General features: G+C 54.4%; 2 protein-coding genes across 7 annotated transcripts; both read right to left on the bottom strand.

Annotated features, from left to right (window-relative positions):
* Positions 1 to 1,118: 1,118 nt before the first annotated feature.
* On the bottom strand, positions 1,119 to 5,596 carry C1QC (complement C1q C chain). 4 transcript variants are annotated; one of them, XM_004024861.5, is made up of 3 exons: positions 5,488 to 5,596; positions 4,998 to 5,191; positions 1,119 to 2,001 (listed from the first exon to the last, which is right to left on the bottom strand). In XM_004024861.5, the coding sequence occupies exons 2-3, from the start codon at positions 5,176 to 5,178 to the stop codon at positions 1,445 to 1,447; spliced, it is 738 nt and encodes a 245-aa protein (XP_004024910.1). In that variant the 5' UTR covers positions 5,179 to 5,191; positions 5,488 to 5,596; the 3' UTR covers positions 1,119 to 1,444. The 4 variants fall into 4 exon arrangements, with proteins under 4 accessions (XP_004024910.1, XP_018867919.3, XP_004024911.1 ...); XM_019012374.4 differs by having other exon boundaries at positions 5,290 to 5,594; XM_004024862.5 differs by having other exon boundaries at positions 1,129 to 2,001; positions 5,465 to 5,594.
* Positions 5,597 to 9,610: 4,014 nt separating this feature from the next.
* C1QA (complement C1q A chain) lies at positions 9,611 to 12,754 on the bottom strand. 3 transcript variants are annotated; one of them, XM_055387381.2, is made up of 3 exons: positions 12,356 to 12,754; positions 11,437 to 11,606; positions 9,611 to 10,386 (listed from the first exon to the last, which is right to left on the bottom strand). In XM_055387381.2, the coding sequence occupies exons 2-3, from the start codon at positions 11,597 to 11,599 to the stop codon at positions 9,812 to 9,814; spliced, it is 738 nt and encodes a 245-aa protein (XP_055243356.2). In that variant the 5' UTR covers positions 11,600 to 11,606; positions 12,356 to 12,754; the 3' UTR covers positions 9,611 to 9,811. The 3 variants fall into 3 exon arrangements, with proteins under 3 accessions (XP_055243356.2, XP_055243358.2, XP_055243351.2); XM_055387383.2 differs by having other exon boundaries at positions 12,679 to 12,750; XM_055387376.2 differs by having other exon boundaries at positions 12,514 to 12,636.
* Between the last annotated feature and the right edge of the window lie 564 nt (positions 12,755 to 13,318).

Raw genomic sequence — 13,318 nt, forward strand, 5'->3', positions numbered from 1 at the left:
AGCTTGAGCCACTGCTCTTAACAGCCCACACCTCAGATGGCTGGTGCTTCCATGACTCCGTGGGGCTTTGTGGAACCAAGCTGTGATCACAGCCAGGACAGGCCAGGTTCTCCCAGGCTAGAGCGAGCCTCGAGTCTGACTGGGTGCTGAGAATTGGACCTGGAGCCTGCATAGGAGAGTTAGACTTTTTATCTTTTTGTACCTGCAACATCAAATTGTGGGCTTCCATCATCCTCCAAGAAGGACCATGGTGGCTGGGTCCAACCACCAACAACCTCACAGTCAAAACTTGATGGCCGGTGGGCAGCAGTGGTTTCAGATCTCCTGGGAGTCCCAGAGTCTGTGAGTTATTTGGGGCAAGTCAGACATCTGGGAGGCCAATTTTCTCTCTCTGTCTCCCCCTCATGCCCATCTCAGAGCATCTAGGCACAGAAAAGAGAGCTCTTAGCAAATCAGCCATGGTCCCTGCCCCCATGGGGCCTCCCTTCTACGAGGGGAGACTGGTGTTAAACACGGAATGACATGAGGCATCGTTGCCCCTGTGATAATGAATATTAAATGAGTTAATATGTGTAACGTGCTTAGTGTAATGGCTGGCATACACTAAGTGCTCAATAAATGTTAGTTATTATGATTTTTATTCATTCATTCATTTACTCTGCTTTTAGTTATTCACTTACCCACTTATGCAATAATTCATTCACACCAATTTCTTATTCATTCAGCACAAATTCATTGCACATCTTGCCTTTGTCTGTTCTGGGCTTACCCAAGCCCAAGTTCCTCCCATGGTAAATGCTCCTGAAGTTCAGCACAGGCCCAGGAAGTCAAACTGACTCCCATTTACCTGTGGGCTTGGATACCTTTAATGATGGCAGTGCCTCTCCCCCAAAAAAAGTGACAGCAGATGATCCCTTGGGGACCTCTGGCAGCATGTAACCACACTTAGAACATCTCTCTCCCACCAGGCCAAATGGTGCTGAGTGTCCCAACACTGGCAGCCAAGCTTTCCTGAGCACCAACCAGATGCCTTGAGTCCAGAGCCCAGCTATGGCTGATGCAAAGTTGAAGATCCGAAACTCAAGGAATCAGCAATGAGGAATCTGAGCCAGGCATACGTATTGATTTCATGATTTATTTATATATCTCCCCACCCCTTCCAATACTTGGAAAAAAAAAAAAAAAAAGAATGGCAGTACCAGAAGGCATTGGTTAAGTGTCCCAGGAACCACACAAGCAGTGACTCCTAAAGAAGTTCAGAGGAAGGAGAGAACCCATGGGGAGGGGGTGCAGTGGGGGTGGGTCAGGGTGGGCTCCCTGGAGGAGAAGTCCATCTGATGGGGAGAATGGTCTAGGCAAGGATGCAGACTGGCCGGTAAGGTGGGTCCATGCAGGAAGCTGAGGGAGGTGGAAGGCCCGTGGGGCTCGAGCGCATGTGCCCGCCCTAGTCGGGGAAGAGCAGGAAGCCGGAGAAGACGCTGTCGGAGCCCTGGATGCCCACCATGTCGTAGTAGTCATTGACAGCCAGCCACACCTCCTCGCCCACCTGCAACCTCAGCAGCACACCGCCCGAGTTGACCTGATTGGTTTTGGACGTGTGGCCACAGAAGGTGACCACTTTGACGCCGCTGCGGTACAGCAGCACGCACAGGTTGGCTGTGTGCGACGCGTGGTAGACAAAGTAGTAGAGGCCGGGGACTTTGCAGGTGAACTTGCCAGTGCTCGTGTCATAATCTCCCTGCGGGTTGGTGAGGACCGCGTTGAATCTGATCAGGCTGTTGGGTGCAGGGGGCTGGTGGGTCTGCCGAGTGACCGTGAACACTGACTGGAATTTCTGCTTGTATCTGCCCTCCTCACCTGGCTCTCCAGGGATGCCCATGGGGCCGGGCACCCCTGGCATCCCAGGCGGTCCCATGGGGCCATTTTTCCCAGGATGGCCGGGTAAGCCGGGTTCTCCCTTCTGCCCTTTGGGTCCTCGGATCCCGGGAATGGCTGGGATTCCTGGAGATGGAGAAGGCAGAGAGAAAGTGATAGGGTGGGGGACAGGGAGGAGGGACCCTGAGGGTGTCTTCCAGGGAACACAGTGCTGGCATTTGGTCTCTAGAATCTCCTTCTCGTAGATGGGCTATCTCCCTAGGAGCAGGGTGCAGGGAGTTAGGCTTTGGCTGGAGGGGAGAGAGAGAGTCTGGTTCAAGTCCTGCTTCTCCACCGACCTGCCCTCTGACCTTGTCTAAGGCACTTCCCTGTCTCTTGGCCTCAGTTTCCACATTTGTGATGAAGCAAGTAGGGAGCTCAGAGCTGGGCGGGATCTCAGATGCCATGACTGTCAGCCCACGGACAGATGGCATGTGGCCACAAGTATCTTGTTTGGCCTGCACAATGTTTTTTAAAATTTTTAATTGGAGCCCAACATGAACAAATTCAGAACTTATTTGAAATTTGAAATTCTCAGACCTTCTTGACAAAAAATCAGAAGGTTGGTCAGAGGCAGCTTAAGTTTCAGGTTCTGTCCACTTGCATCAGCCCCTTCAAGACCTTTTGCCTAATTTTGTATTTCTGATTTTTTTCAACTTTTTTGTTTTGAAATATAGAGTCAAAGAAAGTTGAAGAAACAAAAGAACAGGGACTCTTCACCCAGTTTTCCCCAGTGACACAGCTTGTATGACTAAAGTATAATGTCAAAACCAGGAGGCTGACATTCCTAGAATTCACAAAGCTTATGTAGACTTCACCAGTTTTATATACACTGTGTGTGTGTGGTTCCAATATAATTTTGTTACATGTGTAAATTTTTGTAACCACTCTCACCTCTGCAATCAAGCGTATCTGTCAGTTTGTATTATTTTTCATAAAGAAGACCCTCAACATTTTACAAGCTTCAGAGTCCCACAAAACCTATATCTGCTCCTGAGATGGATTCCCCAGGTTAGCACATGGCAACCACTGGAAGGAGCCGAATAGAAGCCGCCCCACTGCAGGGCCTGCTCTCTCCAGCTCACCCCAGCCCCATTCAGCCCACGTCAGCCCCCATGACAGCTGGCCTGGTTCAACTTCCCTCATGTTACTGATGAGGAAGCCGAGTTAGAGACTTGCCCAAGGCCATGCAGCCAGTTTGAGGTGGAGTCAGGTCTCTAACTCAAGTCTGGAGAATCCCAGTGTCTCACTCTGTTCCAGCCCTGATGATCTGAGCCTCTGTGAGATTCTTCTCCCCTTATCTAAATCATACTCATTTTTTAAGGGCTGACTCCAGTTTCCTCTTCCAAGAAGCCCTCCTTGACCACTCCCATCAGTCCTCATGTTTCCTTTCCTCCTCTGACTTCCGTCAGGCTCGGTGACTGTGCAGACCCATTTATGACAGATCCTTTATGGCTTATGAACCTCTTAGGCCTCAGCATTAGGAGTGTGGGGTCGGGACCCAGCAGACCTGGCCTTCACATCTGTGACCCTAGGTGGGTGACCTCCCTCCCTGAGTCTGTATTTGCTCAGTTGAGATACGGGCATAATAGAAGAGGGAGTCCCTGAAAGGGTGGAGTGGGACAGGCACAGTGCCAGGCACACCATAGGAAGTGTGCTCTGGAGTGTCTGGTCCTCGTGATGGCTGCCAGTGATGCTGAGCAGAGTAGCATGTCATCCTTCGTGATGTCTTCAAACCACCAATTGAGAGGGGGCCAGGAAACAGCAATACAGAGGGGACTTGAGAGGCAGCTGAGGGCAGTGGTGGAGAATGTGGACTTGGGAGTTGGACAGGATCCCACTGTGTGACTTTGGACAAGTTGCTCAATCTCTCTGAACCCCAGCTTTGACATTTGCAAAATGAGGGTCAATCACTTCTTCAAGGGATTGTGGCCTCGGTTTTATCATTTCCTAAAACTGAGACCACACCTGGGACTTGGGGGCTCAATCACGGGTGGCCATCAGCTACCCTGGGCAGGGAGGTGGTCAGAGGCAGCTGTGAAGTACAAGCTCCTGGAAAATGGCAGGCCTGGAGGCCTCATTGAGCTTTGAGCTCACCCTAAGCTCACCCTAAATTGGAGAATTCCTTCTGGAATGTTGGTGCCATTCCCTCTATCCAGGAGGGAAGATGATGGTGGGACCACTCCTAAGGACATTCCTCTCAACTGGCCTCCCTCCTTTCCACCACCTCTGTCACCCCATCACCTCCGCTCAGTGTCACCCCAGGCCGGCTCCAGGCATGCCCAGCATCTGAGACGTGCCCAGCTCACTCACAGACAAGGCACTCATACCCCCCAGGGCTCCAGTTCCAGCCCCAGTCACCCATTCATAGCCTCAGCCCCCTTCTCTTATGCCAAGGATTGCCTGTGGACCTCCAACAGAAGTTTCTCTGGCTGCGATCCTGACCTCTTACTCCCCACCCCTCCAACTATCCAGAATCCTAAGGAGGGAGGTGAGCATGGATATCTGATAAAACCGATGATAAAATAGCCTACACCTGTATAGACCTCCCAGGTGCTCAGGGCTGTTTTATATTTAAGTTAACTTAATCCTCACATCTCCTCGTTTTACAGATGAGGAAACTGAGGCACTGAGAGGTTAAGTAACTTGTGCGGGTTCACATAGAGGGAATCAGTAGGGGCTGGGATTTGAACCCTGGCAGTCGTGCATTGGATATATTCACTGCGTGGGCCCCAGCTTCCCCAGGTGCCCATGTTGCAGGGCAAGAAGACTTTCCCTGTACTGTCTCCTGTGAGCCTCCTGGCCACCTTTGGGGGCAGGCACTCTTATTCCCTCCCTATAACCGGGTAAGGAGGAGGAGGAGGATGGAAGTGCGCCGGGCCCAAGGTCACCTCTGGGGTGGCCTGAAGCCTGGGCTCTGAGGATAGAGGAGCCAGACACACCGTGAGATTACGTCTCTGCCCTGGGGCAGGCGTGGCAGCAAGGCAAGCACTTCCTGCTGTCCCCTGCCCCCTTGGTCAGCCCCAGACAGACTCTGATCCCTGCCCCAGACCCAAACCCCCAAACCAGGCCAGCAGACTCACCTGGCTCCCCCTTGGGCCCCGGCAGTCCGTCGTACCCGTCCTTCCCTGGTGCCCCGGGCAGGCCGGGCATCCCTGGGATCCCATAGCAGCCTGCGTTGGCTTGGCCCCTGAGGGGCAGCAGCAGCAGGAGCAGCAGCAGCTTCAGCCCAAGGTGGGGCAGGGAGCTGGGCCCCACGTCCATCCTGGAGAAGGAACTGGGAGGGAGAGAGCTGAGCTGTCCCTGCCAGCCCCTCACCTGCCCCCAACCCTCTCATTCCCCAGGGCCCGTCCTCCTCAGCCCTCGGGAGCTCACATTCCTGCCTCCCCCAGGAGCCTCACCATGGACGGATGGTGGGGCCTCTTCTTCAGCCCAGGCCCCGGGGCCCAGCAGGAGTGGGAACCCTCCTTCCCCTCACACACCAAGCTGCCCCTGGCACCACATTTCAGGAAGGTGGCGGAAGGTGGAGGAAACGGCCATCTGCCCATACCTGGGCAGGGGTCCGGGCCTCACCTGCGGGTGGGCGGTTTCTGGCCTGGCACAGAGATGTCCTCAGATCTGCTTCCCCTCTCCCAGGCAAGAGGACAAGGTGTCCGAGTGGTCAGAGCAAGGATTGCCCAAAGCAGGGCTGGGCCCCCTCCCCTTCTCGTGCCCTCCCCTAATCCCACATCCCCTTTCCCAGAATTTTCCCTGACTTGACACTTTCTTTTGGGTGCTGAGCCAGACTGACCACAGCAACACCCCGTCCACATCCCCCCACCGGCAGTCAGTGTCCGAAATGAGGAACTGTCCCCTGGCCCAGCATCTGGCTGAGGGTGTGTGTGTGTGTGTGTGTGTGTGTGTGTGTATAAATGCAAGCCCCCAGGGCACAGACATCCCCCAGAGTCAGGTTCATCCCATCTAATGACCAATGTTAGCATTTGCTTTGCCTGAGACTCAGTTTTCCCAGAATCCCTAGGAGGAAGTTATTATCCCCCTTTACAGATAAGGAAACAGGCTCAGGAGGATGTACGCCATTGCCCAAAGTCACACACTGAGTGGTCTCTTGGGGCCCAAAGCCTTGCTCTGACCCCTCTGCTCAGCTGCCCCCAGAAACAAGCCTCACATGCACTTGTCAAGTTGCAAGCCTTGTTGTAGAAACTTCCATGTGCCCCATCCCAGTGGCCACACTTGGAGGTGGACCCCCAGGATGGACCCGCTTTGGTGGCAGGCAGCTGTTGTGGTGCACGGGCTGCCCTGGCTACAGAGCCAGGGCCCTGGCTTCTCCTTCCAGCCCTGTCACTGCATGGACCAGATGCCTTCAGTAAATCACTGGTCCCTCTGGCCTCCATTCTGTCTACTGGGGTGGCCTTGGCTTTCAGTATTGGTGCCTCTTCCTTCGCTGGGGCACCTGGTCTTCCCTGACGGTTCCATCTTCCCTGCCAACACCACCCTCCTTGCCTGCATCCTGGGGGTGCCCTGCCTCTGGGCTTGGAGCCCACCATGGAGGGTGAGGGGCTCCCCATCAGGACCAGGCTGGCAGAGCTGAGAGGCCTTCTCCCCTCTCCCTCTTCTCCTCACATGAGATTCTAGGGATGAAGGGACTGTCAGGCAGTAGCAGGGCTCCAGCCTCGACCCCACACCTGCCACCTGTGTCCATTGGTTCCCCCTCTGTAACATGGAGGCTTCTTACAGCTCCAGGCCAGTGGCTGGGATTCAGTGCACAACACACGTGTGATGCCTTGTCCTGTGCCAGGCATGGGCAGGTGTCCCATGCCAGGCATGGGCAGGTGTTCAGAGCTCTTCCCCTGCCTCACTGAGGAACCCTCAGGGTCTCAGTCTCCCCTTCTGTGTCTCCACCACGTGCCATGGGGCTGCAGAGAGTGTGGGGTGAGTTAAGGGGCATGAATCCACTTGGCCCTAGGAGTCCCTGGTGGGTGGAAGCCTGGGACGAGAAGAAATGATGGATACTGCATTATGGGGCTGGGGGCCACCCAGCCTAACGGCTCTGGGCTCCTCTCCTCCCTCTTCACCTCCTCTGCGCCTGGGTTCGGCTTGTCCAGCAGGTGGCAGCCTCGGCCCACGCTCAGCCCTCCCTTGCCCCGCCCACTTGGCCCCGCTCCGGGCAGCTCCAGTTCATTCCCCTCCCGGAGGGGCCAGAGATTTTGCATCGGGGTAGTGGGTGGATGGTGGGGTATGGGTAGGATTTAGGGTAAGGGGGTGGCCGGGCACTCACTGCACACCCCATTTCTCTAGCTTGGCCTCTACTGCCGCTGATGGAGCCTCCACCCCTGGCATTTTCTTTGCGTGCCCTAACCCTGTGGGGTCAGGCACCCCTGGTTCAGCCCCAGGGCCCTTCCCCTTTCTGGCTGTGTGTCCTTGGGTGGACGTCTGCTTTCTCTGAGCCTCAGTGTCCACATCGATTTTGCTGGGATTAAATACATCAATGGCCGTGGAATGCCCAGCACGTTAGGTGCCCGAAGACCTGTCTCTTTTCCCGGTGCCTGTTAAACAATGTGTGTTCTGGGTGAGCGAGGCGGGGGGAGAACAGGGCTGAGCTGACTCTGGAAGGGAGCTGAGGGCTACCCTGAGGCTGTGGAGGGTTCATCCTCTCCCTGGGCCCCCCTCACTTCTTCCCGACCCCCAAAGCCTGTTGGCAGGGCAGGGGCAGTCCCAGGAGGGGGTCTTGTACTTTAGAGGTGGGTATTCAGGTTGTGCACTCGAGGACCATGAGGCCATTTGTGCATCTGGCGGTGGATGGGAGGGACAGCCCGTGTTTCTGAGAATGGCCCTGTGGGAGTTTGAGTGTATGTGTGTGGGGGGGGGTCCGTGTGGGAGAGAACACAGGCATTCGGAGGCTCGTGCATGCTGGAGTGAGGAGGATGTGTGTCCCCGGGTGAAAGGAGTGTGTCTGGGACACATGCGTAAGAGAGAGAGAATATGCGATGGTTCATGGATGTTACTTGTATGTCTGAGGCAGGGGCTCTGTGGTATGATGGCTTGTGCCTCCCTGAGTGTGTCTGTGGGTGTGAAGGCATAACTGGTGTGTGCGTGTGTGTGTGTGTGCAGCACAAGGCTAAACCCAGCTTCCTTTGAGAAACTGCATGGTGCATTGGACATTTTCAGATCTGAACTCCTGGCCTCCTTATTTCTCCTGCATTCGAGGGACAGGGTGGGGTTTGCTGCTTCGTAGTAGCTTCCAGACAGACAAGTAGGGCCCTGGAATGCACTGTGAGCATTCAAAACTCTCCCGGCCCCCAGCCTGGGCAGAATGTCCAGCAGGCAGCAGAGGCAGCAGCCCTGGTCTCCACACCTGCCAGGTGGAAGCCCAGGGCTGGACTCAGGAAACCTAGCTTCAGGAAGGACTGCGGAGTGCCCTTGGGCCAATTGCTTCCCCTCTCTGATTCCTGCCCCTGCCTTCCCAATACAGGGTTGGAAAAGCACCTGTGTGATGTGTCATGTGCTTCATAGAAGCCAGGGAGGCTGGTGAGGGTAGTGGTTAAACACAGGTTTGGGCATCAGTAAGACTTGGGTTCAAATCTCAGCTCCTTCCTGCCTCCCCACCCCCCAATTTTTTTTTTTTTTTTTTTTTTTTTAGAGATGGAGTCTCACTTTGTCACCCAGGCTGGAGTGCAGTGGTGCAATCTCAGCTCACTGTAACCTCTGCCTCCCTGATTCAAGCGATTCTCCTGCCTCAGCTTCCCAAGTAGCTGGGACTACAGGTGTGCGCCACCACGCCTAGCTAATTTTTGTATTTTTAGTAGAGACAGGGTTTCACTATATGTTGGCCAGGCTGGTCTTGAACTCCTGACCTCAAGTGATCTGCCTGCCTTGGCCTCCCAAAGTGTTGGGATTACAGGCATGAGCCACTGTGACTGGCCCCCAGATCCTCCCCTTAGATGCTGATTTGCTGATTGATGCCTACTCCTCACAGCCTAAGTTTCATCATCTGTAATGTAGGGCCATCATACCATACCCAGAGCTTGGTCATAAAGATTAAATAAAATATAATAATAGCAAAAATTTCCATAGCCCTTGTTATAAACTGAGCACTGCTCTACAATTTTCATATATTAAGTCATTTAATCTTCCCAATGACCCTTTGGGATCGTCAGTCCCACTTTACAGATGAGGAAACTGAGATCTCAGAGCTCGGTTAACATGCACATGATTAGACAGCTAATAAGTGGTGGCATCAGGATTCGAACCTGGGTAGATGAGGCTGCTAGGACATGCTAAACACATCATGTGAAATACTAAGAATGGGCTGGGCGTGGTGGCACATGCCTCTAATCCGAGCACTTTGGGAGGCCAAGGCTGGAGGATCACTTGAGGTCAGGAGTTCGAGACCAGCCTGGCCAACATGGTGAAACCCCTTCTCTACTAAAAATACAAAAAATTCACGGGGCATGGTGGCAGGTACCTGTAATCCCAGCTACTTGGGAGACTGAGGCAGGAGAGTTGCTTGAACCCGGGAGGCGGAGGTTGCAGTGACCGAAGATCACTCCATTGCACTCCAGCCTGGGTGACAAGAGCGAAACTCCATCTTAAAAAAAAAAAACAAAAAAACATACTAAGGACGGGCCTGACTCTTAAGCACTGGATTATTATTCTTAGGCCTCCCTCTCAATGCCCCAAGTAGCAACTGAAGCTCATGTTCAGCAGACACAGACACAAATGTTTATTCCAGGAAGAGGTCTAAGAAATGAGCTTCTTAGAGCATGTGTCACGGGGCAGCCAGTCCTGGGGCTCTCAGAGCCAGCCCCCTCCCTTCAGCAGCTGAAGCAATAGCGCCCCCATTTTACAGGCGGAGCATGGAAGCCAGAGAGGTGGGTGGGGGAGGGGGTCCTTCCCTGGCTCAGGCAGATGGGAAGATGAGGAAGCCGCTGAAGACGCTGTCGGCCTCAGAGCCCTGGTAAATGTGACCCTTTTTGGGGTCTTTTTCAACCCAGACCTGGTCACCCTGCTGCAGCTGAAGCACCATGCCCCCTGACACCACCTGGAAGAGCCCCTTGTTGGTGGTGTCACAGAAGCCCAGGGAGCGTCGGACCTGGCCCCTTGAGGAGGAGACGATGGACAGGCAGATTTCCCACTGGGACAGCACCTGGAAGGTGAAGTAGTAGTAGCCGGGTACAGTGCAGACGAATCGGCCCGAGTGGTTCTGGTACGGTTCTTCCTGGTTGGTTATGACCGTGTCGAAGATGACCACGTTGCCCCCCATTGGGGGGTTCCGCCGAATGGCCGAGAAGGCTGGCCTCGGCTGGTCCTTGATGTTTCCTGGGCTGCCCTTGGTGCCTTTAATTCCCGGGATGCCACGGGCCCCGAGGGGGCCGCTGGGCCCTGGGTAGCCCACCTTGCCGGGGTTTCCAGAGGGCCCGGGTTCCCCCTGGTCACCTTTAAGGCCTTGGATGCCTGTCCGGATGCCAGGGGTCCCTGTGGGGAGAAATGCCAGATTGGGAGTGAGAGTCCAATGCCTACTGGTCCTCAGGGAGAGAGCTGGACCCCCTGAGTCTATGGGATAAAGGGCAATGAAGCACCTGGGCCTTCAGGACATCGATTCTGACTGGCTGTGTGACTTTGGGCAAGTGTCTCAACCTCTCTGAGCCTCCACTTCATCTGTAAAGTGGAGAGAAGTGTGAACAAGCACTTGGGAAAGTGTCAGGTTCTGGGAAATGCATGGAACTCTGGCTGTCTGCTGTGCTGCCCAAGGCTGAGGACTTCATACCCCTCTGGGGCACTGACCTTGACTTGGCTTCAGGTTCAGGTACCAAATGTAGGATGCCCGGATGCAAATTATTGCAAATGTCTATGTGATCCTTTTGGTCTGCTTTGGACTAGGAGGCCCAGGGTGATTCCATGAGACTCCCTTTCCACTTTGGTCAGGACCTCTTCCCTTTTCCATCACCCCTGGCCTTTCTTCTAGAATGTGAGTCTCTGAAGCCTGAAGGGGCTGGGGAGAGGGAAGCAGGGACAGTGTTGGGGGTGCTGGAAGGAAGTGAAGGGACAGATGCAGTTATTTGATCCCTCTCTATGTGCCAGGCAGTGTTATTTTTCCATTTTACAGATGAGACCACTTAGGCTCAGAGAGGGCCAATAACTTGCTTGAGGTCACACAGCAAGGCAGTGGCTCCTGAGTCTAAACTCTGAGTCCTCGTTTTTCTGGCAAGAGAACCATGAACAAGGACTCAGCATTGCTGCCAGAACTTTCACTTTCACTGGTCAAAGCAAGTCATTCTACAGAGGGGGAAGGTGAAGCGGAAGAAAGAGGGCCCAGGCAGTAAACGGGGAGTGGAGAGGCCTGAGGACATGGCCCGGGAAGGCTAGGCCTCCCTTAGCCCCTGTGGCCAAGTACAAACTGGAGAGGATTCATGGGGCACTGGGGGCAGACGGACTCCTGATTCTCAGTGCCACCCCAAGCCTTCGCCCTGGAGGCCAAGTCAGGCCAAGGTCCAAGGGGCTGGGTTCCTGAGGAAGGGTGCTTACCCGGCTCCCCTTGCTCCCCCTTGAGGCCTGGCCGCCCCGGTCTGCCGGGTCTTCCTGCCTCCCCTTTCTTCCCGTCTGGTGCTCGGCACAAGTCCTCGGTCACCATAGAGGCCAGCGATATGGCCAGCACACAGACCACCAGCCATCCCCGGGGACCCTCCATGATGCCTCTGTGGAGACACGGGAGGGCCTGGGCAGGTTGGACATCACACTCACACCCAGCTCCCACCCTTGAGTCCCATGCACACAATGATATATGCACAGTCCTCCCCCAGTGCACATGCACCCTCTGGGGCTCTCAATGTCCACTCTCAATCCAGCCCCAGGACCCCACGCATATACACAGAACCACAAACTCACACACATCCACACATGCAACAGAGCACACCCACATCATCACACACTCACACAAACACAGCTCTCATCCACGCACCTACAAAACACAGTAGGCAAACTCAGAAATCCACTATACCCCCCTAGACACACAACTGATACCCAAATAGACTCTGTCCCTCACTTGCACGGACACACACATTCATACACTCCCACAGGTAATCGATTTCATTGAACAAATATGTATTGAGTGCCTGCTCCTTATTTAATTAACACTGGCTCACCCAGATGGTGGAGCTCTGCATACACACAGGAATTCACAAACGCCCAAAGCGACACCTGCTCACTCTTCCGCATGCTCAGCGCCTTTCAGCATCCACCTGAGCATGGGTGACTGGCTGCCCCTACAGTCCCCTCTGCTGGGTCCCACTGCCAGCTCTAGCACCCCAGGCTTTTCCTGGTTTCTTATGTGTTATGGGGCCAGGACCCAGGAACCCTGGTCTTACCCTTCAGTTGTTAGGTCTAACTCATCTCCTCTCACCCTCCCCCAAGCCCTGGCTCAAGGAGTTAAGGTCCCTCCACTCACCCATTCTGGGTCCTGGATCAGTGCTGCACCCCCATCCCTGTCCTAGAATCAGGCACAGTTATTTCCCTCCCTCCCTGCCTCAGCTGCCCAGCCTCCTGGGCCAGCTCCCCTGGGTCCCAGAACTCCGCAGCCCCCTCCCTCTGGGACTCTGGCCTCACCTGCCTCCTGTTGTCAACTCCAACTGGATGCTCCTGCCCTCCGCCCAGGGACCCTGTGGGCTGCCCAGCAGGAGTGGCGCCAGGCTGTGGCCAAGTTTCACATCCCTTCCTACTTCCCCTTCTCCAGACCTGCCCCCTGAACTTCCCCAGGGGCCAGAAGCTCACCAGGGACATTTCGAGCAGACTTCAGCAAGACTGGGACATTGGGCGTCCTGCCCCAGCAACAGCTGCTGTGGGAGTGGGGGCAGTGAGGCCAGTGCCTATGAGGATGTGGGGTGGAGGCCGTTCAGGGTGAGGTTCTGAGAACCAGAGAAGCACAGAACACCAGAGCGGAAGGAATCTTTAAAAAAAATCTGTCCCTTGTAGGACTTTTCATGATTATGAAAGTGACATGCAATTCATTGCCAAAAGCTTGGAAAATACAAAGAAGAAAGAACAGTGCATTGGTGAGAAGGAAGCACAGCAATCCGTTTCTAGACTTGCTGCTTCCTAGTTGCATGTCTTTGGGAAATTACTTGACCTCCTGAGCCCTCAGTTTTATCTGTACATTGGGAACGGGGTCCTATATCATCTGATTATTATAACACTTTAATGACCTGCACATACAAAACACTGGGCGCATGGTGAACACTTAGTCACTAGCTTTTGCCAACATTTAAAAAAACAGCAAGTCTAGGTGCTTTGGCTCATGCCTGTAATCCCAGCATTTTGGGAGGTCAAGGCAGGCGGCTCACTTGAGGTCAGGAGTTCGAGACCAGCCTGGCCAACATGGTGAAACTCCATCTCTACTAAAAATTTAAAAAAT

Source organism: Gorilla gorilla, chromosome 1 (genome assembly GCF_029281585.2).
Source record: "Gorilla gorilla gorilla isolate KB3781 chromosome 1, NHGRI_mGorGor1-v2.1_pri, whole genome shotgun sequence".
NCBI lineage: Eukaryota > Metazoa > Chordata > Mammalia > Primates > Hominidae > Gorilla > Gorilla gorilla.